The 26,429-nt window shown below is 50.3% G+C and overlaps 2 protein-coding genes across 2 annotated transcripts in view; one reads left to right on the top strand and one right to left on the bottom strand.

Annotated features, from left to right (window-relative positions):
- The window catches only part of SND1 (staphylococcal nuclease and tudor domain containing 1), a 429,076-nt gene that overhangs the window by 43,972 nt on the left and 358,675 nt on the right, over nt 1–26,429 (bottom strand). The window lies entirely within an intron of this gene.
- LRRC4 (leucine rich repeat containing 4) lies at nt 15,163–17,529 on the top strand. The gene is made up of 2 exons (XM_061198021.1): nt 15,163–15,211; nt 15,394–17,529. Exon 2 carries the CDS (start codon nt 15,494–15,496, stop codon nt 17,450–17,452), a length of 1,959 nt encoding a protein of 652 aa, XP_061054004.1. The 5' UTR covers nt 15,163–15,211; nt 15,394–15,493; the 3' UTR covers nt 17,453–17,529.

Here is a 26,429-nt window from a genome sequence, read left to right as displayed (position 1 = left end):
AAGATGGAGGCAAGAGGGATGGCTGATGCCAGGAGAGCTCTTAGCAAAGGGTGCCACCCAGAGCATCGGCTCAGAGTTCTATTCCGGTGAAACAACTGGGGTGGGGAGGGGGAGGAGTCAGGGTTCACGAAAAGCTGGTCTAGGAAAGAGGGCACAGGTGGAGCAGAATCATGACATCAAGAGGTAGAAAGTCTAGGTTCCCAGATTCTTAACTGGTTTTGATTCAAATATCAGGACTGATACCACGCCAGTTCTTTACACGAGATCCTTTTTCTTTTTTCCCTCATCGGTCCGTCTCTGCCTATAGCTCCTATTCTGTCGATGTACAAATCTCTCAATTCATAGCCACAAATCTGATAGAAAGCCTGGAGAAGACATCAGACAGACTGTATAATCTCTGCTAATCCTGTAATCAGAAGCTAAACCCAGGACACAAGTGCATTTGCAAAGTAAGGACTTTAGAAACTCAAATGGCATTAGCAGGCCAGAGAGACCAGTGTAGACAATGACTGAATGAAACTCATCAATCCAGAAACAGATTCATTCCTTCCACTCCATGTGAGTTATGGGGGAAAAGAAAGAACTGAATGGGAAAAGGCTATTATACCTGAGGATGAGAGCAAGGCCATCCCTAGTCCCTTCTAGAAGGATCTCTTAAATTATAAGTTTGGGAGTAGGAGTGAGAGGAAGAATAAAAGATGGGAGAGGTTAGGAGCAAGGGAAGACCAGCCCATTCCTTATTCTAAACCCCGTTTTATTATCTTCTCCGGGAGAAAAACAATGAATGATTCCAGCAAGGCGAGAACAAGGAAGGCTTTTAAAAATAAGCATGTTGTACATGCACAGGGCCCATGCAGAAAATTCCTTGGTAACCAGCTTTCAAGTCACTGGTTTCAGAATTTCTGTTCACACCTGACCTGCTCCAGGGGACAAAGGTCTCTGTGAAACAGGTAGGGCTATATTCGCCTCCAAAGCCTGTTTTGTCAGGAGCCTGCGTGTCCCTTTGTGGATGGGGTCTGAAAAAATCTTTCTGCACTTCGCATCAGGGCTGCAAAGCTCCTTGACGGTGCTGCATGGAGAAGTGATTAACACACCAACCAAAAGTGCCACAGGCCCAAGAGAGGCAGAGGGGCACTGGAGATGGGAGTGGGCCTGGGAGACACTTTCCTTCAGCCGAATGGAAATAGTTCCTTGGTTTTCTTCTCCACGAATCCCGATGTGACGGCACTGAGTCTGTGGGTGGGTCGCTGTGTGGGACCACATCCCTATTCCTTTTGGGGGACCAAACGTTCCTCAGGAGAAGCTGAGTTTGGGCCAGTGCAGGAGACCCTACTCTGCTAGCTTTGGCCCCTGACACAGCCTCTCTCAGGCCCACAGCCCTTCCTAGAGGCTTCTAAAAGAGAAAGATGAAAAAAAGTGGTCGGGTTACACTGTCCTATTTAATGGGCACCCTATAAAAGTGCTGCAATGTTTAGTACATTATTTCGATGGACTAAATATGGGGAACCATATTTTTTGATATTTTTGTCCAGAGAGTTGGATATCAGGCCCTTGATCAATATCTTAAAAATGAGACACAAAGGGGGTTTTAACCCTGGCAAAGGTGAAACCAGAATGAGAAACCCAGCAGCACTGAAATACGAGGGGACAGCCAGCCTCACCTCTGAGACGGACCACGTGATGGGACAAAATTCAGTCAACCTCTCGGCTTCTCTCACAACAAATGCAGCTTAACACAGAGATGCCAGACCCCTACCCCGCTGCTTCCCAGTGCTATTGTCCTCCAGGCTCACACATGAGCCTTTAGGAAAATCCTTCAACACCTGCTTAATTCTTCTCCTTCCTAGAAAACAGTATTTAACAAGAATGGTCTTATTCACCTAAGCAAGCAAGTCAAGGTTATGTGTTCAGAAAGCTCAATAACAAATAACACTCTTAAAGAGACAGACTCAGACCGAGACAGGAGCTGGCAGGAAGCCCACCCCTTAAGCTGCGCTGAAAAGGGGCAGGGCTGTCGATGGTGGTGCTGGAGGCCAGAGGCAGGCCTGGCCTCCGATCAGAGCGGGAGCTCCTCTTAGTCTCAGTTTGATAAATACATTTACCCTGCAGCTCTCAGGTGTACAGGAGCAGAAGGTCTGTCGCTTTTCAGACAACGGGAGCAAAAGACTGCTTTAATTGGTTAGGAAATCAAAAGGCTCAGGCCAACACAGGGTCCTGCTGGCCGAAAGAGAGATGGAGCAGTCCCCCCCGGAGTGTTGGACACAGGCTCCATCTTTCTCTGGAGGTTTCCACTAGAAGGAAGAATTAGAATGCCCTCAGTCTGTTGGTCAGTGGTCTTTTCATATTCATCTCTCTCTTTTTCACTTACTGTCTCGTGTGCACACATGGCCTTGAATAGATCCCACGGACTGGCATTTGGAGGCAGACTGTCAGATGCCAGGGCAGGAAGGACAGAGCTGAAGTTGCTCTGTGTGCCTGGGATCCCAAGATGGTCTCCCCTTCGGGAGTGATCCCCAAGGGCTCGGTGCCAGCTCCAAAGCACCACCGAGTTACTGGGCCAGCGAGGCCAGCTTGCGGGGAGGGAGGGCGTCCAGCCCAGAGACTGCTCACTTACACAAAGAATCCTTTCAGAGTTATTGGCTGGCAAGGCACCTCTCAGACTTTTTTCTTTAGGGCTTGTGCACTGAATACAAATCAAGCAGCCTCACTGGGCTGTCACACAAACTGGCCCCAGTCACTAAGAAAGTGATACAGAATAAGGGCTCCTCTAGCCAGGCGGTCAGTGTCCAGGCATCATGGTAGTAGACTCCCAGATCCCCAACTGGGGGCCCCACAAAAGTGGGGCTCCAGCACCCCTTATCAGAAGCAGAGCCATTTCAGTCTGGTGTCCATCAGAGAAACAGTTTCAAGTAGACCAACACGACAGGTTCCCGAGAGATGCTGCTTAGCATTCCTGGCTGGTGGTGAGGAAAAATTGAAAAGGCAGGGATTCACGGCCAGGGCTAGTGTTCTGGGGTAAAGGAGAATGAGATAGTCGTGTTACCCTTGTGTAAAAACAATCAAATCTACCTATCAGCTCTGGCCAAATTCTGAACTGCATGTGAGAGAGACAGTAAGTGAAAGACAGAGAGAGAATAGGAATATGACAGACTGACGAACCAACCAGCTGGGGAATTCTAATTCTTCTCTCTACAACTGCTAGAGGAGCTGAGGGTCCTAGCTCCCTTATTTCACGTTCACCCACTCCAAATTCCTCTAGATATAAAGGTGATTCCCACTGGAAGCATGTGCAGATAGAACTGCATCTAAAACCATGGATCAAGAGCAGGCTGGAGGCTGGGGAGATCTTACTCCTGAAGAGGCGCACGTAACGCAAAAGGAACGCAGCACCCAGGAACCTGGGTGTCAGCCAACCCACCCTTCGGTCGTTTGATGACTCATGGAGAAGCCAGTGGTGTGAGCTCCAGGCTAGGCTCCTGTTGTCCCCAATGCTGCACGCCCCTCCACTTCTAAGGGTAAGAGCCTGGCCTTTTGCTCAAGGATGGGGTGGGCTGAGGATGGTCACAACAGCAACTAAGAGACAAAATTCAAGCTCACATTTTCATTAGGGGTCCTCCAAGTCTCCCTCAGAAACTCCTTAGATCAGGCAAATGAACCCACCTTATCAGGCCAGTACTGGATGATGAACTGAGGCCATACCAACTGGAAGTAAGAAAACCCGAGCTACAGCTGAAACTGGCAGCATAAAATTGAAAACAATTAACAAGTTGTGCGAGGCAGCTTGATGGCCACAGATGCTGATCCACAAAGAGACTGAACAACAGATAAAGAAGCCTGGGAAAGAGAAGGCAGTGCCAACATGGCACTGCTGTACTGGCCATGGAACAGCTACAAGAAACAGCAGAAAAGGGCACAACAGGTTTCAAGCCAAATTGAACAGATTAAAAACACAGTAAAAGTTCCAAGCTGAGCATGTGTCTTAAATTCAGTCAGAAATGCCCTAGGGTAAGTATAGAAAGTGTGTTCCCATCTTGTTCACTCTCTCTAAACTATAAGGTCTTCTCTGAAGCAGTGACCTGCTCCATAAGGGGTCCTAGAATATTCCCAGGAGAATAGCCCTAAGCCATGTGACTATTTTTTAAAAAAATTTATTTATCTAATTTATTTATTTTTGGCTGCATTGGGTCTTTGTTGCTGCACGCAGGCTTTCTCTAGTTGGGCCGAGCAGGGGCTACTCTTCGTTGTGGTGCGTCGGTTTCTCATTGCGGTGGCTTCTCTCGTTGCGGAGCATGGGCCCGAGGCGCATGGGCTCCAGTAGTTGCAGCACACAGGCGCCGTAGTTGCCGCACGGGGGCCCTAGAGTGCGCGGGATTCAGTAGTTGTGGCTCGCGGGCTCTAGAGCACAGGCTCAGCAGTTGTGGCGCATGGGCTTAGTTGCTCCGCGGCATGTGGAATCTTCCCGGACCAGGGTTTGAACCCGTGTCCCCTGCGTTGGCAGGCGGATTCTTAACCACTGCGCCACCAGGGAAGCCCCATGCGACTATTTTTTTTTTTTTTTTTAACAAAATCTGTGATACATCCATGGTCAAGGAAAATGGAGTCACAACAGGAAGAATCATCTTCCCTCAAGGCAAAAGGGAAAGAAAGTCAATAGCAAAGCTGGGGAAGGACCCAGGTGGCCAGGCTCCCAGTCAGACTCTCCACACAGCTGTTTGCTTCAATCTCCCCCCTGAGTGTTTTAAATTAAGAGTCTGTTGAGGGCTTCCCTGGTGGCGCAGTGGTTGAGAGTCTGCCTGCTAATGCAGGGGACACGGGTTCGAGCCCTGGTCTGGGAGGATCCCACATGCCGCGGAGCAACTGGGCCCGTGAGCCACAATTGCTGAGCCTGCGCGTCTGGAGCCTGTGCTGCGCAACGAGAGAGGCTGCGATAGCGAGAGGCCCGCGCACCGCGATGAGGAGTGGCCCCCACTTGCCGCAACTGGAGAAGGCCCTCGCACAGAGACGAAGACCCAACACAGCCATAAATAAATAAATAAAAATTAAAAAAAAAAAAAAAAAGAGTCTGTTGATGGAACTGTTTGTTCTTTAGTCATGCAAAATTTAGGGACTACAGCTAATAGAGATAAGGACCCTGGACAGAAGCTCTGGGCTCCTCTCACCGCCCAGCCAGGTGCCCACCGACTGCGCTATAGCTCGGGCACTCAGTGGGATAATTATAGCTGCTTTTAAATTTACCCAGCTCTCCATAAAGCGAGGTAATGGGGCGCCCTTTACTACTGCTAGTGGTGATTGTCCTAACATTCTTTAATTAGCGTTGGCATAGCCACTTTCAAAGCATTTCCTCTTACAGTCCTGGTGCTCCCTATTTCAGGCTCAACAGCCCTCACTCCCTTTGGAGAAAATGCACTTTAGCAAATTTGGAAATGACAGGCACGTGTGTCCATGAGCACAGATAATCGTATGTGTGCACCTATACTCGCTCTTCTGCTCACTCTTCACATATCCACAACTGCCAAGAACCCGTGAGCCTTGATGATACCTCCATAAAACTCTTGCTCATAAATCTGTCAGCAAGGGGCTAGGAATTTTAAAAACTGAGGACTGGCGAAACCTTATGATCACTAGGATCCTCCTTAAATTTCCCAGTATTAAAAAAAAAAAAAAAAAAAAAAGCTGATCTTTTTTTTTTTTAAATTACAAGGTTCTGGGTATTCTTTTTTTTTAAATTTTATTTATTTTTTATTTGGTTGCACCAGGTCTTAGTTGTGGCAGGCGGGCTCCTTAGTTGTGGCACATGGGCTCCTTAGTTGTGGCACATGGGCTCCTTAGCTGTGGCATGCGCACTCTTAGTAGCGGCATGCATGTGGGATCTAGTTCCCTGACCAGGGATCGAACTTGGGCCCCCTACATTGGGAGCACGGAGTCTTATCCACTGCACCACCAGGGAAGTCCCAAAAGCTGGTCATTTTTCACCTATCTTTTCAAAGGTTTATGGAGTAGGGCTAGGGCTATTGATACACCATTAGGGAGGCCTGAACTCCTGTTCATTTGGGTCAAAGAATAGTCCTCTTTCCTCTGAAATAATTAATTTACCACTATGATCTAGGTGTTGGGCACAAGATGGGAAGGGCCTCTGCTTTCATGGGGTGTGCAAGTAAACGAGAATTTCAGATGAAGGTAAAGCAAATAAGAAAATAAAACTCAGGGATGTGACTATGATTAGTGGGGCTACTAACGTAGTCTAAAGGACAGGGTAGTCATGGAAAGTCCCAAGAGACCTGCTCAAGAGGGAGCCAACCACCTGAAGATGTGGGGGAAGAACATTCCAGGCAGAGGAGAGCAGAGGCCCTAATGGGGAGAACCAGCTTAAGAGTATTCCAAAAGAAAGAAGAGCAGCATAGCTGAAGGGTAGGGGGTAAGCAGGAAGATGATAAAACACAAGGGCATAGGAGCAGGCAAGGCATGATGGCTTAGGGCCTGTGGTCCATGGTACACCATTTGGTCGTTATTTGAATTATGAGGGGAAGAACACTGGAGCATTCTAAGCAAATCAATAACATGATCTGATACGGTGTCACAAAGATGGCTTTGGTGGCTGTGGAGAATAGATTTAGAGGGAAAGAGTAAACATCTATGTCTCGAATCCTTTAATTTCTAGTTTTGAGTAAATGTTCTGTGATATAAGATGTTAACATAATAGTAAGCTGGGTGAAGACCATATCCTATAGTCTGAGTATGTTCAACCTGTCTCTGAGTCTAAAATTATCTCAAAACTAACTGTTAAAAACAGTGAGAAACACCTTATATCTTAAATGAAGAACTGAAAGGTCTAAATTAGGTGCAATACCAAGAGCAGAGAGGGAAAAATAAAAGAAAAAAAAGGATTCTCTCAGTAATTGACTTTGGATAAAAATATTTCCCTTCTATACTAGTTTCCTTATTAGAAAGTAACAGCTGCTACTACTACATATTACTATTAGCTAAGACTGACTGATTTTCCTTACTTGCTTCTAGTCTAACACCACAAAATAAATACAGTTATTAATCCCACTTCCCACTTTACACATGAAAAATCTGAAGCTTAAAGAAGCAACTTATATACACAGCATATATTATACACAGTAGGCAAGAGAGAGAACCATGATTTGAACCCAGGTTTCTCTGATTCCAGAATACTTTCATAACCTCCACTACGGTATAATGCCCACTAACATGTATGTATGAATGCATGTCATTCTTTCTCTCTCTCCCTCCCTCTTTCATGTAGGACTCAGTTTGGGGGAGAAAAGTGTTTGGGCTTTCACTAACCAAAACATGAATAAATTTATAAAACCATTGTGTGTGTATGTGTGTGTACCTGCAGGCATGGACTCTTGGTTAAGGATCAGATTTGTGCTGGAGATACTCGAAAAGCCACTTACTCATAGCTCTCACTCCCACATCTGCCTTTGTATCTGCTGGGCTCTGATCTTTAGGCCTTTCTTAGTCTCCAATGAGTGGGAAGCTCAACATTTCTGTGACTTAGTTACTACAGTTGAGCCAAATTTTGTAGCAATGCCAAGAGGTACCTCTAATATTACTGGTAAATGCTTAGATGTTCCAAGATCTTTGGGATAAAATCAACAGGCCATGTAAAGAGTGAGAAAATTATCAAGAAAAGGAATCAAGGCAGACTTCTTGAGCTTCTCTGGTCCACGTGCCCCCTTCCCTCGGCTCACGTGATGTTTCCTAACTGTTGCACTGACTGAGGGAACCCTCTCTTCCTTTCCAATGGGAAGACCCAATGGCCATACCGCTGACACCTGGCTCCTCTCCTCTCCCCCTCACAAGCACAGGTACACAGAGGATGTACCTGCTAGAGGTAAGAGGAAGAGAAAGGGGAGGGTCCATCTTAAATGGCACATCGCAGCATCACAGTGGTTTAAAATCTGAATGCTGAATAGATTTGAGCTCTGTCACTGCAGTGAGCTGAATGAGCCCCAGACAGATAATGCCCACGCCCCAATCCCCAAACCTGTAAATGTTACCCAATTTGGAAAAAGGGTCTTTGCAGATGCAGCTAAGGATCTTGCAATGATATCACCCTTGATTGACCAGGTGGGCCCTATATCCAATGGCAAGTGTCCTTGTAAGTCAAAGAGGAGACAGACAGAAAAGGAGGAGTCAACATGACCAAGGAGATTGATGTGACGCGGCCACAAATCAAGGAATGGGACAGTCACCAGGAGCTGGAACAGGCAAAAAAGGCCAGGCTCAAATTCTCCCCTAGGGCCCCTGGAGGGAGGACGGCCCTACCAGATTTTGCACTTTTCGCCTCCAGAACTGCGAGAGAATAAATTTCTGATGTTTTAAACCACCAAATATGTGGTAATTTGTTATGACAGCCTTAGGAAACTGATATAGTCACTTACTAGTTCTGTGATCCTGAGAAAGCGTCTTAAATTCATCTGCAAAATGGGGAATCTAATGGTACCCACCTCACAGAGCTGTTGTGATGATTAATATGGGTACCGATCAATGCCCCAGGAAATGTTGCTGTTAACATCATTATTGTTACTGCTATACAAAGGCAGTTAAAGGGAAGGATAAACCACAGGGCCTGTAATGGGCTAGTGCACCTGAAGAGTACATTTCCAAGGCTTTTGGCTGGACCTCTCTGGGCTGTTTGACCATACAGATGATTGTGGCTAGAATGGGCACAAACTGTCTATTCCAAAAGAGGCGGCAGTTGGGGCGTTGGGAGGTTTCTCCCTTCACTCAGGCCTGGCAGCCCGATAAGAAACGGTAAGCCCCAGGAAACCAGCCTCAGAGAAGAGGAAGAGGCCTTTCCATTCTATAGCCCTTTGCCATTCTTATTAAGCATCTTTTCTTTTCTGAGGTTTTCTACAAATTGCTCTGGATGGGACCCAGAGGGAGAGTGCTTTTTTGTCCACTTCCTTCTGACTTCCTTAGACAGCAGAGTTCTAAGGGGAAAAGGACAGTGGATTTTAAGGCACTAGGAAGAGTGGGTAAGTCTAGAACAGCTGTGTCGCCTTGAATCATCAGGCTCAAGGAATAAAATCCATTTCCTTTATGACTGTGGGTAGTAATGGCATGGTCACAGGCTCACTTCAGGATCATAGGCAAGAAAAATAACCTTACTTTTTTGCAATGGTGACTTTATCCATTAAGCAGAAACCTCATGACCAGTTGACCCTGGAAGGGTATCTGTACATGTGGGTGGAAGTGAGTGAGAGATGCAAATACACACACACACACACACACACACACACACACACACAATGTGTTCATTGCCTTAGGTAGGAGAAGGTGACTTTTTCCATACAGACCATTTCTTATGTTTTGTCACTACTAATTCACCAATCAACTGATGTCTTTCCCTTTGCGGAGGTCAATTTCCATACTATTTTTCTTTTTCTTTCCTATTTTCCAAATCGCTTTTCCTCCTTGGCTCTTGTTCTTTTCTTAGTTAAAACGGCAGCGTAAAGAGTATAAAAACAGATAAGGTGCTTGAGTAGGGTTTGGCAGCCGAGAAGTATTGCAAATAGGAACTAGAGTTTCAGGGGGTACATATGTGATCTTCCTGCCACGGATGGACCCACCTTGAGGGGGCCAAAAGCCTACTGGAGGCAAGGTAGCACCCTGCTCACTCCTGGCAAACCCTGCGAGGCATTATGGACATCTAGTGGCTACTGAGGATACTGCCTCAGCGATGCATCTCAGGCTGAGGAATGGTCTACCATGGGCTTTACTAGGCGCCCAGTTATCCTGGGTCCCCCTAGCCAGTCCCCTGGATGACCATTTCTTTCACTTCTTCTCAAAAAAATTTTTTTAACACTTTCTTTTTTGGGGGGGCCACGCTGCGCAGCTTGCGGGATTTTAGCTCCCCGACCAGGGATTGAACCCGGGCCCTCGGCAGCGAGAGCACGGAGCCCTCACCACTGGACCACCAGGGAATTCCCTCCACTTCTTATTAGGGGTCCAAAGTCACTCAGAATGGCTCTATCAAAGACCCATCGTTAACCCAGCCCAGCAAAATATAATGATATCACCTGCATACAAGAGCACAGAAGGCAGGCATTTGGAAATATCTTCAAGCTCCAGGTTTAAATGCCAATTAGCCACACACTGTCACCTTGACTGAGGGGCTGGGCTCAGATGGGACAGAGACTCTGACGTTAATTAGTCGTGTGGCTCTAGGTAAGTCACTATGCCTCTCTGAACTTCATTAATGACATCTGTGAAATGAGAGGTTAAGTCCCGATGATCTCCAAGGTCCCTTTTAGCTTTAGCACTCTGTGATATGCAGGCCTTTTTAGCAGCTGGGAGAACAGTCTGCTCTGCTCTGGCACTGTGGATTTCTCGATTTCAACTGAAGGAATCATTCGCTTCTCAGCTTTGTGGCACGTTACCAAGACTTGGCTACAACCCCAAAGGATCGACCTTCTTGGCAAAGCTTCACATCTGAGGAGGGGTGGGAATCGTGGACGATGAGAGCTGGAAGGAACTTTCTAGTCCATTCCCTTAATTTTAGAAATGAAGAAACCAAGGTTTAGAGCTGTCTTAATTTAAGATTTGTCACATGTCTAATCAGTGGCAGAAACGGGACGAGAACTCAGGTATCCCAATGTTAGTGCAGGTAACAAGCGGCTGACACAGCCTTGCCGGATCACTGGCTGGCTTCTTCAACTCTGCTTTATCGCAGCAGTCTCTCTGTGGGAAACCACAAGTGAAAACACTCTCAACCCAGGGTTTCTTCCTTCTCTCCTCTCCAAGTTTAAGCCTTCCTCTTCTTTTTATTCCCTAGTGGCACCACTCCAAATCAAGGAAGCAGTCAGAACCAGGGGCTGTGAGGAGCAACAGACAGATGGCTAGATGATACTCGAGTGACAGGATTAAAGGCTTCAGTGCCACTTTCAGTTCAAAAGGACTGTGTGTGCTGCCATGGTCCCACAGCCTCCTTGGTCCAGTTGATGGTTTCTATGATGCTCCCTTAGCCTAGCTGGCCTACAGAGGGCAAAGTAGCCCTATCTAGAACTCCATGAGCTGCATGAAGCTTGGGTGATATCACTCACAAATATTTACCACGAGACCACCCCATTACTAAGTACTGGTTTGATCCTACCCTTCCATCCACCTACACAACATTTGCTGGGCCTGGAGCTGAACAGATGGGTTCTGAGTTTGCCCACACCAGCCAGGCAGGCCCCTCTTCTGCCTGAGGGGGGAGGGGCAGCCATATTCCAGGGCACCATCCAGACCCTGGCCAGGGTCTCTCTGGAACCCTACCAGCTCAATGCCAGCTGTGGCAAGGAGAGAACTTCTCAACAGCAGGTTTTCAATTCTCCTCCACAGATCCCTGTCAGGCTAGACTCACACCTGGGTATAAGAAGCTGATGATGTGCAAATGGGGCTTAGTCAAGAAGGGAAAAAGAGCCACTAAAGAGCCCAGGTGGAACTCAACCTCCATTTCTCTCTTTCTTTGATTAGTAATTGTGAGTCAAACAAGGTAAATAAAGGATCTATTTTCTCAGCCCCTCCTCTCCCACCCTTCATTCTAGTATATTCCATATACCCTTCCCTGAAGTGTTTTATGCAGGCTGTCCCCCCACCTTGCCTCCGCCATTTGCTCTATGCAGAGTGAACATACTGGACATCTTTGTGGCAGTGATGAAAACACCGGACTCAGGGTTTGAAGACTGGATTGAGATGCTGCCTCTGTTGCTTTCTGGGTGTATGACCTTGAGCATGTTATTCGCCTGCCAGAGCTCAGTACCTCCATCCATAAAATGGAGACAACTATGGCAACTGTGTCACTGGGTAAAGGCAGATTAAACAAGAACAGATCTATCCATCCATCCATCCATCCTTGGTATAGTGGAGAGCATACAGTAGACAAACATCCCAGTAAATAACTGTTGAAGTAAATGAATGAAACCTGAGTTCTTATTGACTGGGAGAAAACTCTGGAGAATCACTTCTACTGTCCAAGTTCCTAGACATCTGAGCTCTGCCAGGGTTCAAGGCCTGGCTCTACTGCTTACTATGTGATCTTAGGTAACATATTAACTATTAATGTTGCTATTATTTGACTGCAAATGCATAATAAAAAAGTTGGTGGGGCTTCCCTGGTGGCGCAGTGGTTGAGAATCTGCCTGCCAATGCAGGGGACACGGGTTCGAGCCCCGGTCTGGGAAGATCCCACATGCCGCGGAGCAACTAGGCCCGTGAGCCACAATTACTGAGCCTGCGCGTCTGGAGCTTGGGCTCCGCAGCAAGAGAGGCCGCGACAGTGAGAGGCCCGCGCACCGCGATGAAGAGTGGCCCCCACTTGCCACAACTAGAGAAAGCCCTCGCACAGAAACGAAGACCCAACACAGCCATAAATAAATAAATAAAATTAATTCCTTAAAAAAAAAAGTTGGTAAATGACAGGGAATCCAAATTGCCTACAATGGAGCTGTTTCCATTCCATCCACGGACTTCAAAAATTCCCTGGCATGTTTAAGGAGGTTTCAGATTACTGGGCAGCAGACAATATTGAGATAAAGGTGTGGCAGAATCCAGAGAGCTGAGAGATCCAGGCCAGGACCTCCTCTTCTTAAGCAATACCCACGTGCAGGTGATGGGCAAGCAAGCTTGCCAAGGCAGAGGTGGGCGGGGCACAAGGAAAGGAGCCTGGAGGTAGCCCTTGAAAAGAAGCAACACTAAACCAGTGCCATATTCTACCAGCTGGCTTCCCAGGGCTTAGCCACAGTTGGCCCCCGCCGCACCAGGCAGAGAAAGAGGAGTCATTTTCTCCGGTGGGAAAACTCTGAACAAGTCCTGTTTTCGCTCCTACACTGGTCCATCAAACGCCCCGGGGTCGCCTCTCACCGGAAGTAGGGGCAGGTTGCTACGCAGTTCTTCCCAGGGACTCCCAGAAACAAAGAAGAGCTGGTGGAGCTCATGGGGCAGAAGCTTTAAGACCCACTCCCTCCAATCTCTGGGCGCACGGAGGGGAAAGGGCGCGGGGCTGCGAAGAGCGAGAAGCCGCGGCTCCGGCTGGCTGCTGAATGAACGGGTTGTGCCCTGGCTGCTGGGAGTTCACCTCAATCCTTCCAGCTGGTTGTCGCGCTGTCCCAGGTTGTCACTCCCCTAGCTCCCCGCACTTGGTCTTTCCTTCCACTGTTTGCCTCACCCGCAACCCTCATTAAGAAAACTATCAGTGAAAGCCCTAGTTAAAGCCGACGACGGGTGAGGAAATTTGCGAGGGAAGGGGCAGGACGAACAGGCACATGTGCAGCAGCAGCGCCCCGGCCACCCCCGCGTCCCCCAGTGCAGCTCATAACTCCGAGCGTGCAGCCCGGGCCAAGCGACCGGTCGCCCCGTCCGCAGTCGCCGGGGGTGAGGATGACGCGGTCCAGGCTGGAGGCCCGCCAACTGCAGCAGCCCCGCCGAGGGCCGCCGCGCCTCCGGCTCCCCAGGCCCTGAGCCCAGCGCGCCCAGAGCCCGAGGGTGCCGGGCGCCCGGTGCGGGGAGGGGGCGGGGGCGGGGGCTGGCGCGGTCCCTCCGCAGCAGCAGCCCCGAGCCGCTCCAGCCTATCAGCGGCCACCCGGCGGCTCCCTGCGATCGGACCAAAATAGCTGCGCACGCCTGCGACTTGCGCGCGGCCCCCCACTTGACGCTCACTCCTGCTCCCTCTCCCGGCCCGCTCCCAGCGTCTAGAGGGGGCGGGGAGGAAGCGGCCGGGGAGGGGGGGTGGGGCTGGGGGAGAGAGGAAGGAAGGAAGGAAGGAAGGGAGGAAGGAAGGGAGGAAGGAAGGGAGAAAGGGAGGGAGGGAGGAAGTCGCACGGAGGCGCAGAGCTCGGGGTTGCGCGGCGCGGGCCGGCGCGGCGCTGGAAGGCGCCGGCGTTAACCCCTCGAGGGCAGGCAGCGGAGGGGGAGCGGTGTTAATACATAAGAGCACTGCATCACGCTAATCTTCTCCTCAGAACAGTATGCGTCAGCAGTACATTCACGTTCTGACTGAAGGACAAAAGGATGAGAGAGCAGTCTGCGTGGCTGCTGCCTGCAACACCGCGAGCCCCGCGCGAGGAGGAGACGGTGGGCGCCGCGCACAGGGGCCCCGCTGCTGCTGCTGCTGCTGCTGCTGCTGCCGCCGCCGCCGCTGCTGCTAGCGAGTGGGGACCATGTTCCCGGGCTCCGGAGCGTTCCCCGCAGCCGCGACCCCCGCTGCTCACGCCGCCGCCAGCGCCGGGGCCGCTGCAGCAGTCCGCGGCCAGCGCAGCCGCTGAAGGCGCCGGGGGCCGGAGCCCTGAACTCGCTCCCTCCGCACAAAGCCAGATCCGGCGGCGCGCCGGGGGCCCGGCTGCGGCGGGCGATTCCGCGCCTCCGGGGGCGGCTGCAGCCGCCCCCGGACTCCCCGAAGGGGCCTGCGGTGCGGGCCGACCCGGCCGCCGCGCGCTCCTCTGGCCGGCGGACCAGGTCCCGGCGCTGCCTCCACGCCGCTGCCCCTCGGGGGGCTGGACGGATTACTGCTCTTCGCACCAGCAGCCGGCGGACTGGGAAACTGAGCCCAGTTCTGGTCTTTTTAACCCTTAAGAGAAGAGACGAGGAGAGAAGGGGGTGTGTGTCGGAGGGCGGGGGGTGGGGGGCGAAGGACCGGCGAACACCTCCTCTTAACTCTCGCAGCACCGCGAGCGAACGACTGCATCAGCTGCCTCGGGCCGGGAGCGGCCGACACAAGGAGAGGGGGCAGCGCGGCGGCAGCTTCGGCAGCGAGCGCGGCCTGGGAGGCTGCGGGGCGCCCCCTCACTCCCCGCCGGGTGGCAGCCCCGGAGCGGGCGGGGGGCGCCGGAGGCACACTCCGGCGATGAAGCGGCTTCCCCCTCGGCTGGTGCAAGCCGGGGCCAGGGTCCAAGGACAAAGCCGGGAAGCGCTGGTGGCGCCCCGCCTCGGGCTGAGGGGGGGGCATGCACCTGCATAGCCCGCCGGGCTTCGGCTCTCCCGGCGCGCCTCAACTCCGCGGCTCCGCTAGCCGGCTCCGGATTTACTAGAAGCCATTTTGTGTCCCCCACCCCTCCCCTCCCCTCCCCTCTGCCCTCCCCGCCCCCTCTACTTCCCCCTTTTGTTAATTAAAACTAAGAAGTGAGAATGGGAACGAGGTGGCCAGCTCCGGCGGCGAACGCTTAAGGACACCGCGCCAGTTCTTCCCTTCCTTTCTTCCGAGGTAGGTGAGAGCGAATGATTGGGTGGGGATGGTCGCAACGGGGGAGAGAAAGTCCCAGCTTTCCGAGGGCTGGCCTCGAGGGGGGGCTGGTAGACGAGGGGCCACTCTTTAGTTTGGCATGATTTTTTTCCGGCCGATCTGCTCCGTCTCTCTAATCGCCCCCTCCCCACCTCCTTCTCCAGATGGAAAGAGGAGCTCCTAGCTCACTTAAGCCGGGGTAGGGCTGGTTCTCCTTTCCGAGCCAAAATCCCAGGCGATGGTGAATTATGAACGTGCCACACCATGAAGCTCTTGTGGCAGGTAACTGTGCACCACACCTGGAATGCCGTCCTGCTCCCCGTCGTCTACCTCACGGCGCAAGTGTGGATTCTGTGTGCAGCCATCGCTGCTGCCGCCTCCGCCGGGCCCCAGAACTGCCCGTCTGTCTGCTCGTGCAGTAACCAGTTCAGCAAGGTGGTGTGCACCCGCCGGGGCCTCTCCGAGGTCCCTCAGGGTATTCCTTCCAACACCCGGTACCTCAACCTCATGGAAAACAACATCCAGATGATCCAGGCCGACACCTTCCGCCACCTCCACCACCTGGAGGTCCTGCAGCTGGGCAGGAACTCCATCCGGCAGATCGAGGTGGGGGCCTTCAACGGCCTGGCCAGCCTCAACACCCTGGAGCTGTTTGACAACTGGCTGACAGTCATCCCGAGCGGGGCCTTTGAATACCTGTCCAAGCTGCGGGAGCTCTGGCTGCGCAACAACCCCATAGAAAGCATCCCCTCTTATGCCTTCAACCGGGTGCCCTCCCTCATGCGCCTGGACTTGGGGGAGCTCAAGAAGCTAGAGTACATCTCTGAGGGGGCTTTTGAGGGACTGTTCAACCTCAAGTACCTGAACTTGGGCATGTGCAACATTAAAGATATGCCCAACCTCACCCCCCTGGTGGGGCTGGAGGAGCTGGAGATGTCAGGAAACCACTTCCCTGAGATCAGGCCTGGCTCCTTCCATGGCCTGAGCTCCCTCAAGAAGCTATGGGTCATGAACTCACAGGTCAGCCTGATTGAGCGGAACGCTTTTGATGGGCTGGCCTCCCTGGTGGAACTCAACTTGGCCCACAATAACCTCTCTTCTTTGCCCCATGACCTCTTCACCCCACTGAGGTACCTGGTGGAGTTGCACCTACACCACAATCCTTGGAACTGTGATTGTGACATTCTGTGGCTAGCCTGGTGGCTTCGAGAGTACATACCCACCAATTCCACCTGCTGTGGCCGCTGTCATGCTCCCTTGCACATGCGAGGCCGCTACCTGGTGGAGGTGGACCAGGCCTCCTTCCAGTGCTCTGCCCCCTTCATCATGGATGCACCTCGGGACCTCAATATCTCTGAGGGTCGGATGGCAGAACTTAAGTGTCGGACTCCCCCCATGTCCTCCGTGAAGTGGCTGCTGCCCAATGGGACAGTGCTCAGCCACGCCTCCCGCCACCCACGGATCTCTGTCCTCAACGACGGCACCTTGAACTTCTCCCATGTGCTGCTCTCAGACACTGGGGTATACACATGCATGGTGACCAACGTGGCGGGCAACTCCAATGCCTCGGCCTACCTCAACGTGAGCACGGCCGAGCTCAACACCTCCAACTACAGCTTCTTCACCACTGTCACAGTGGAGACCACTGAGATCTCGCCTGAGGATACAACACGGAAGTACAAGCCCGTTCCTACTACGTCCACTGGTTACCAGCCGGCATATACCACCTCTACCACGGTGCTCATTCAGACCACCCGTGTGCCCAAGCAGGTGGCAGTAACCGCGACGGACACCAATGATAAGATGCAGACCAGCCTGGATGAAGTCATGAAGACCACCAAGATCATCATTGGCTGCTTTGTGGCAGTGACTCTGCTAGCTGCTGCCATGTTGATTGTCTTCTATAAACTTCGCAAGCGGCACCAGCAGAGGAGTACAGTCACAGCTGCCCGGACTGTTGAGATTATCCAGGTGGATGAAGACATCCCAGCAGCGGCATCTGCAGCAGCAACAGCAGCTCCATCCGGTGTATCAGGTGAGGGGGCAGTCGTGCTGCCCACAATTCATGACCATATTAACTACAACACCTACAAACCAGCACATGGGGCCCACTGGACAGAAAACAGTCTGGGGAACTCTCTGCACCCCACAGTCACCACTATCTCTGAACCTTATATCATTCAGACCCATACCAAGGACAAGGTACAGGAAACTCAAATATGACTCCCCCCGCCCCAAACTTATAAAATGCAATAGAATGCACACACACACAAGACAGCAACTTTTGTACAGAGTGGGGAGAGACTTTTTCTTGTATATGCTTATATATTAAATCTATGGGCTGGTAAAAGAAACAGATTATATTAAAATTTAAAAAGAAAAATCAAAACAAAACTATTTTCTAACTTGTAAGTTCTATTTAAAGGGGGTGGGGGACCTTGGGAATGTTGTGGGATAGAAGCCACAAGTCAGTCTGCTGTGCTGCCAGGAGGGATTTCTGGTATAGCGTTGAAACTGCTAAGATAAAACAAACTAAAACACCAACCAATTATCCAGAAAGAGTTAAGGTGTGGGCTGCTGAGGGGTGGGGGGTAGGCTGAACTGTCACTTTTTAGAAGATGCTTCATAGGACACAGGAATACCCATTTCTCTAGACATCTTTCTTAGGCTGAGAGCTGTCTTTGCAGATTTATCGTATTTAAACAAAAAATACAAACAAACAAAAAACAGCACTAAGAATTTGTACTGTGCTTAAAATGTTGAGAGGCAATAATTTTTTCTTCAGAGGCCAAGGGAAAGACAGATCTGTAAAATGTATTTTAAACAGGAAAACCACCAAAATTCAACTGAAACCGTAAAGCGACTGAGTATGTGTGTGCATCCCTGTGCACAAGTCTTCTTGGTTTGTGCAGTGGGACACAGCGTGCCCCGCCTGACAGAGGGCTTCGGGAAGGAGCAGAGAAGGAAGGGAGCTGGCGTAGCTGTCAGTCAATCGCTTTCACATTGCACCAGATTCCTGCAGCTGGGCTTAACCCACTCTGTGCAAGGCATGTGTCTATTCAGGGCTTCCCAGGAGAAGGAGGTGGCCCCTGGGGGGGCGGGGGGGCGTGGTACCAAAGGGGGATGGGAAGGGAGAGCAGCCGCAGAGAGAAGGTATTCGCGGGAGGCCATAACTCAGCATTGTGCCATGTCCACCTGTTGTTCCCGGTATCTGACAAATGATTGTAGACAGTGATGCATTTGATGATTTTTTTTTTTTTTTTAAGGGTTGGTTTGTTTTAAGGTGGAGAAGGGGGGAGAGGCTGGGAGTGGGAAGCTTGGGGGAGTGGAAGCTTTTCTCATGCTTGTGATTTGGTGACTATTCTAAATGCTGATTCATTAGGGATTATTACGGCTGATGTCAACTGGTTGTGGTGACGGGGAGCGGGCAGAACATGAGTAGAGAAGAAACAGGAGAGACAAAAAGGGCACAGGCTCATTTAAAGTGATGAAGCCTTTCCTCACCAGGATGGTTCACAAAAAAGATGTGAAATCCACAGTTAAAACAAAGTGATACACACAGAATGAGTGCCGCATGGAGTCCTGTTGAATGTAGCACAATGGGGGGAAATGCTTCCCTCTCCCAGGGCTACCTCAGGAGGAGTGGGAAGAGAAAGGGCGGGTGTGGGTGGGGAAGGCAGAGATCTCTGTTATTCTGGTCCATTTAATGATGTAACTCCTTTCATTTATTATTTTAGCTTTCAAAGGAAATAAAGGGTTCAGATTTGAAAGGGGGTGGGGTGTGGGGGGAAATGCCACTGATTGTAACGTGAGAAAAGTGTATTTTTGTATTTTAATAAATACTGTTCAATTTTTAATTCAGTGTCCCCAAAGGGTTAAATTGAGTAAGACCCTGAACCTATAGCTTCTTATGAGCACTGACCAAATAATTTCTCTTTAAAGAAAAAAAGGGGAGGGGAGGACAATATTCCATTTCTTTAAAGTATGGGAACACGCTAAAGCTGTCAACCACTTTTCCTTAGCTTAAATAAAAGCACCCCGATACTAGTGCACCGTTCACAAGCTAAGTGTGTTAGTCCCTGGCTCTGTTGAGGGGTAGAACCGAATTCCCTGTGCCCTGGAAAAGCAGGGAGAATGGGTCAGCCTCAGCTCCTGGGACCCGGCCAGGAGTTAAATGCCACCTCAGCAGAAGCTGCTGGTCGGGCAGCACCAGCTCTACACGGGGACCCCGGGGGACCTGGATTTAAGAGGACTGCAATAATGTTGTTGTGCTTAAAGATCCCACAGGCAGTGTTGCTTCTGTTCTCTGGGTGCTGAATAGTCAAACGTGTCTTGGTGGTGGTGGGTGTTGGTCTCCTGATGTGCAGCCGAGGGACGTGGTCCAGGCAGGCTGCCTGAACTGGGACCCTGTGTCTCTTCAGCACTAGTATTTATACGAGTGCAGGGAATCGGGACTGAGTGGGTGTGATCTCCCTGGCGCTGAACACAGAGAGAGGCAGGCAGCACTTTGCAGCAGTTGGCTAAGAAAGGGCCAATTCTTAATCCTCCTCTGTGTGTGTCTGTGTGTGTGTGTATTTTACATACACAAAATTTCTGGGTGTCAGTGTTTGTGGCAGTGTGTATGCATGGGCTCACACTTTTAGAAACTGCCATTCATGTCTCTAGGCTACAATGATATGTTCCCTCTGCCTGTCCTTTAGTACCCTACCCCCAATAAAAAGAGAGAAAACTGCAGCCGAGAAAAGGGTGGGACTTGGCGAGGACCAGTTGAAAAATGCAAGAAGTCACCCCCTTTCCTAGTGCCATAAGACACAGCTCAGGCTGTTTAGAACAGCTTCCTGGGTACACATTCAGAGGCAACTGTGAAGGAAGGAGCTGCTTCAGAAATAGAGGATGTGGAGCCCATTTCCTTACACCCCTCCTCTTTTTGACAGCTATCTGGGGGGCCAGGGAACTATGCAGTAGCTGTGGAATGACAAAGGCTCTGGGGCTGAACAAAAATCTGAGGGGAGAGGTGAAGAAATGGGCCTAAAACATTCCTGGGGAAGAGTCATAAGAACAAATGCACTTGTCCTGGGGGTGGAGCATATTCAGGTCTTGGAATCTGAGGGAGAAGTGCTTTCCAGAAGGAACCTCAAAGGAGCTGGGGGAGACAGAATATGGTCCCTGGGTATGAGTGTCCTTAGAGCTGCAAGGGGAGTTCCTTTCCCCACTGGGCCTACTCCCTGACCTGGGCACTGGTTCAGCATTTAGAGCGGCAGCTCTCCTCTGCCATGATGTTGGGTACACCCTCCTTTGTAGCAGGCACTTGGGACAACTTTTCAGAGAGGAGTCCCATGAGCACCGAAAGTGCAGCCTTTAATGCTGGGCGGGTGACTCATCCTCGGCCTGGCCAAGCTGTAGGGTTTGTTACCTGAGAATGGAACATGGGTTGGCAGCTCTTCGGGAGGGGAGTCATAGCAACACGTTACAGGGAAAAGACTGCTGCTGATTATATGGAGTTAGAGAGTTTTCATTACAGAATACTTTAAAGGCCGTGAAAAACCATGTAGTCTAATCCCTTCACATTTTACAGTCAAGGAAACGGAGCCCCAGAGAAACTGAAAGATACAGTCCAAGGTCACACTGCTAATTAGTGGAAGAGGTGGGACTGAAACCCAGGTCTCTTGACTACCCAAACCAATGTGCTTTCTCATTAAGGCTCTTATTGGCTCTCAAGAACCTCTCTCTTTCCTGGCCAATATGCAGTGAAAATGGAACCTTCCTATAGCTATTGCTGTGTTCTCGTCTCCCTCCTCTTAGAGCTGTCCAATCTCCTTTAGAACCAGCTCTACTGCCCGCCGAGGCCTGAGCAGAATTTGGACCACAGGGGCCCCAGAGGTGGCCCAAGGGCCACGTGTGCTGACTAAGGAGTTGGATTCTCAGGACTATACATAACAGCTTCCTGATTCTTAGGTTCAATGGCAGGCAGAAACCACGGGATCCCACAGAGGGCAACGGCTGCTAGGGAAAAGGTGAAGTAGACAAGGCAGGGTGCTCACAGTGGGAACGATGGCTTGGCCTTCTCCCAACCTTAGCCTTGGAAGCTTTGCAGAGTAAAGGATTGACAGAGGTCTTAGAGCACCTCTCAACAGCAACTTCTCCACAGCGAGTGGTTTCTGCTTATTTGGCTGAACAATGAGACTATTTGGGGAGGCGGGGGGCTCTTTTAACTCCTCTCCTCCATTGCATCTACCCTAGCCCCAGCTCTAAAATCATGATCTGGTTGCCACTCCCATAATTTGTTCTAGGGCCTTTTATCACTCTTTGGTGTAAAGCTGCATTCTACTGTCAGTGAAGGTAGAGCAGACAGGCTAGTTTCTAAGGCCTAGGGACATCAGCTCTATCATGGCTGTTAACATGTACTGTAGCTAGCAACTTGTTGGGACGGGGGGCTGGTGGGGGGAGGGCAGCAGCCTAGTAAAGAGTCCCTTGAAGACAATGCCTATTAATGGGGAAGAGATCCAGAGTCCATGCCGTTAACGGTGGAGATGGGTAGAGATTAAGGGAAGGCTAAGTGGGCCTTACTCAGCCCAGGCTACTTCCTTAGGGGGCCAGAGCCCACAATTAAGGCTTCAACATTTTACTGCAACAAAGCAGCAGGGGCGTAAAATTAGAGAAGAAAAAGAGAGAGAACATTTATATCCAAACATATGTCTGATTTTATCTCCTCTGCTGGCACTCAGCACTCCGTGCCATCGGCTAATGCAGGCACTGTTCACACCATTTCTAAATCCTGCCTCAGCTAAACTGCAAGGCAGCTTTTGGCTCAAAGCACCTCTCTTGGTTTCCGTCCATTCAGAAAGCACCCTTTTCCCCGGAGGGGGGAGGAATGGTTTGGGTAGTGGATTAAGGTTGTTTTCATCTTTGCTTTAAATTGAGATGAAGTAAATTGCTTCTTGGAGCAGGGATAAAGGCTTCAGGAACCTTCAGTGAAATATACATATCTGCAAAGCAATATAGCATAGTGCTTACAAGTACGGACTCTGAAGCCAGTCTTCCTGGGTTGAATCCCAGCTCTAGCACTTACTAGTCACGTGACTTTGGACAAATACTCGTTTTCCTCATCTGTAAAATGGGCATAATATTGGTATCTACCTCACTACTCCATAGTTGTTGTAGGAATTGAAATTTGACGATAAGGGGACAGACCAACTGACTAGTCCCCATCACCACCTCTATTCTTGAATCTCATCCATGTCCAAAGAGAGAACATGCCTACTGAGCTACTCTAAAGAGGAAGGATAATTGTCCAGAAGTCCTGGGCAGCACGACAGCACCATCTACAAGCCCAAACACTGTGGGAAAGATGGGGTGCGCTTTTCTTCCCAGGAAAACACTGCCTTGTGCTCTGTTCTTTAATCTAGCTCTTTAGATAGCCCAAGGCACTGTCTTAGCCCAGGAACGGATTACCTTTTCTTATGGCGGGTCAGGAGAAAGGAAAGGTGCTGCTGCTGGAGGTGCACAAGCTGAGGGCTGGAACAGGAAGCACCTACTAAAAGTCCTGGTCCTTTACCAGGAGGGTGAGCTTCCCAGTGTCTCGTCACCTCGCCCTGTTTCCTTAACAGGGTGCTTTACCAAGGGAGGTGGGCCCACGGAGACACCAGGAAGGAGAAAGGAGCACAGAGAGGGCTGCTGGGGCTTCAAAGCAGTATTGGAGGGCTTGGAGGAAAGAAAGGCAGGAAAAAGCACCATAATTTGAGCAAGTGAGAGCAGGATGGAGCTATATGGCAGATGCACAGGCTAAGGGGCTGCAATGCAGTTAGGGAGGAAAGCCAGGGAGATTCCTCTACCCTAGCAAGCAGGAGGCTGGCTGGACCCTGGACAGGGGGGAGGGCCGGTAGTGTGATATTCATGGCACGGAACAGAGCAGAAGAAAAGCAGGGAGATCAACTTTCCAAGAGAAGCTTAAGAAAGAATGCATTTGATTTCCTAATGAGAGGCTAGAATTAGATTTTAGGATGATCACAGGTTTCATCCTCTGGAACATGCCAGCTTTGCTGTCAGTACTTGGGCCAAACCACCTGCCCACGACAGTCCTGTTCCCGATGCTGGAGGCTGTCCACTGCTTGGCGAGGTGGGGGGAGCAACCCCGCCCTCAGGGCTGTAATCAAATTCTGATCCTGACGGGCTCCCTCAGGGCCTCCCGACTTTCTGTGAAGGCACAGTCATGGGGGGAGAGGAGAGGGTGCAGCTCACTGTTTATCCACGAAAAGAGTGTTATTCCCGAGGGAGAGTGTTATATAAATCGTGTTTTCCCATAAAAATAATGACTGTTGAGTTCAGTGCACATGGACCCCGGCAGTGAGTCAGAAAGGTCAGGCCTGGGCCCGTGGGGGAGAGCCCTGGGAGAGGCTCTCCTAGCAAAGGAAGTTAGCATTTGAGAGGATGGCGCTGTCTTCTCTAGCTTATCCTGGTAAAGACTCTTAAACCTACAGCAGGGAGGCACTGAGATGAGAGGCTACGCTAATGCCAGGCGTGGGGATTGGATGGACCAAAGTAGTACTTGGCCTTCCGGGTTCATCCATTCTGTGTGCCTAGGAACAATACTAGAGCAATTACTGAAGTTTAGATTAATTACTAAATACCAAAGGAACAGCCCTTGATCTACTTGCTTCTTTAATATCCACCCACCTTCTTATATCTCCCATTAATAAAAAGCACACACCCCTGTTAATTCTATCAGATTTCCCCCCCATAATTTCCATTTGCGTACAACCGTCTGCCATGATAGGACCTAGGATATCCCGCAAGAGCCTTCCATTCTAGAAGCTTGATGGCTCTTTCTTCCTTCTAACAGTTCTGCTTCCTCTCCCAAGGCAAGTCCTTAATCTGTAGTCTCTTAACATTTCTTTAATAAGGTCTCAACCCTGGTTTCCCTGTCTGTGCAGGTGCTCACTTAGTCACCAGATAAGCCACTCTACCGGCTCAATGAGTCAGCAAGGATGAGGGAGAGGCGCTTTCACACACTAACTGTTCGCTGTGCAAAGTTTGGTTTCCTGGCCTCGGGCTACTTCTTCCCAGGCTTCAAGGCCCTACCCACTCACCCAGGTTCATCAAGAACATTCATACAGGTCCTCCCACTCAGGTTCCACCCTGGAGGTGAACTGAACGAGCTGTAGGCAGTTCCCTCGATAGTGTCGCTGTGTTTGTAGGAACACACAGCGCACCCCTCACAACAGGCCCATCACAGTCCCAGAAATGGAGCCCAGGCCTCATACTAACAGCCTATTCCTGCAGCCCACCAGCTGCAGTGGATACAGTTATAATCTATTACCACTGCAAGACGACTTAATTTTTGGACTTAAAGGAAGTCGGATAATACTTTATCCTATTAGTGTCTGCCTGTGTGAATTGACAATGGCTTCCTTCTGACATGACAGCATATTCTTCCAATTCATCTCTTAAGGGGATGAATTGAGGAAGTCTGGAGTAAGATAGGAGGGAGGGCCAAGGAAGAGACTGCTAAAGGAACCAGGGGAAGGGAAGACAATCTTTAAATTAGGAATGGGGAGAGGAGACTTAGAGGGATATGGCAAGACTGAGATAGCTCAAAATATGTTTGCATTTCATTTTGTTTCCCTTGTGAGGGAAGCGACTGCAACTACTGGATGTGTCGTATGCTTGTGTATGAGGAAAAAAGGTTCTGAAGCCGCAGAGAAGTACAAACACAAGAGAATAAGGAATTGGCCTATTCCATGTGCCTCTGGTTTCAGCTCATTGGCCTGCAGGGTAGCTTTCCCTTTCCTTAATTCCTCTTCCACCTTCCTGTTTTAAGTCCACATCTGCTCTGACCAGTGAGTGGTATCATGTCAGCTGAGGGCAGCTCCACAGTGTGTTCTCACTGCTGGTCGACCTTGGAATGGCAATGGTCACTGAGGACAGAATGATGGTTTACAGCTTCTAACTTCAGGAATGTGGAGACAGTGAAGGGAGTTTCCAAGTTAATTCAGAAAATCTAGTTGAACCCTCTCATTTTATTTGTGAGGAAAACGAAGCCCAGGGGGATGTGACTGCCAGTGCCCGCTAGCTGGTGTTGTGGAGACCAGGTCTCTGGGTTCTCAGCCTAGCACCCGCAGGGCCACTGTGACTTACAACTCCAGGGGGCGCCACTGACAGAAGCTACAAAGTGATTAGTGCCCCCTGGAGTTTGCAATTTGGTGCAGTCCCTTACCCTGTGCTTCCAGGGAGGGAGGGAAAGAAGGGAAAGGCCTTCCAGGCCAGTACTTTATCTGTGCTTAATGCTGTCAGCCAGATGGTGCCCATTCCTGACTTCACTCAAACAGCTAGAGCTGAGAAATCAGGCAACTTTTCCTTTCTCTTCAACCATGAGTGTTCCAGGGCATGGGAGTTCTGATGGCTGCCCAAACAGCTAACAAATTAGAAGGAGCACTTGTGGCTGAGGCTGCGCTCCCCATCCCTGTAAAAGTGAAGAGCTGTAAAGAACAGGTATCCCATGAAAGGAAGTTTTGCAGAAGCTCAATCATGTCAGAGGTCCGTTCAAGGTCAAGTGGACCACTGGAGAAGCAGGGACGTCTAGAGTTCTGCTTCTACCTTCCCTGCTACTGTAAGCAAGGAGACCCTCACAGGGAAAGCTCAGACAGCCCAGACTGACTCGGGGCCTGCAGCTAGTAAACGTCCCCTCTTCCCCCATCTCAACAAATCCCCTCTTGGGAAACGGAGTGGCCCTGGCTAGAATTTTATCACATATATTTAATTAGAATCTGTCTCCTTCATGATGGTTTCAAGTGAAGTCCCAATAGAAACATTCTAAAAAACAGCCGCTTTCAGCCAAGGATCTCTTTTAACCAAGTTAATTTAGCAGAAATTTGCCATCTTGGATGGGGTGGAGTTACCTCTCTTCTCAACTTCAAAGCTGGGAAGAGAGGGGAGGTGGGGAATGCAGAGAAATAAAGAGGAGGGCGGGGGCTTTGAGCAAATGAGTTTCTGTCTATTAAGGAGCAGTAATTTCTGCTAGCTCCCTTAGAGACTGGTCCCCTCCAATAAGGGCCTGACTCTAACGATTCCTACTCCTAAGCAACAGCCTGTGTTCTGCTGGTGTTGAGATGAACAGTGCCAGAGAAATTCCCTTTCTCTCGGAGGTGCTGCTATTATCATTACACAGGAGAGATTACCAGCCAGGAGGATGTGCTCTTGTTGG

Source organism: Eubalaena glacialis, chromosome 8 (genome assembly GCF_028564815.1).
Source record: "Eubalaena glacialis isolate mEubGla1 chromosome 8, mEubGla1.1.hap2.+ XY, whole genome shotgun sequence".
In the NCBI taxonomy this organism is placed as follows: domain Eukaryota; kingdom Metazoa; phylum Chordata; class Mammalia; order Artiodactyla; family Balaenidae; genus Eubalaena; species Eubalaena glacialis.
Note: the sequence above shows the minus strand (reverse complement) of the source record. Positions and strands in the feature narration are given on the sequence as shown.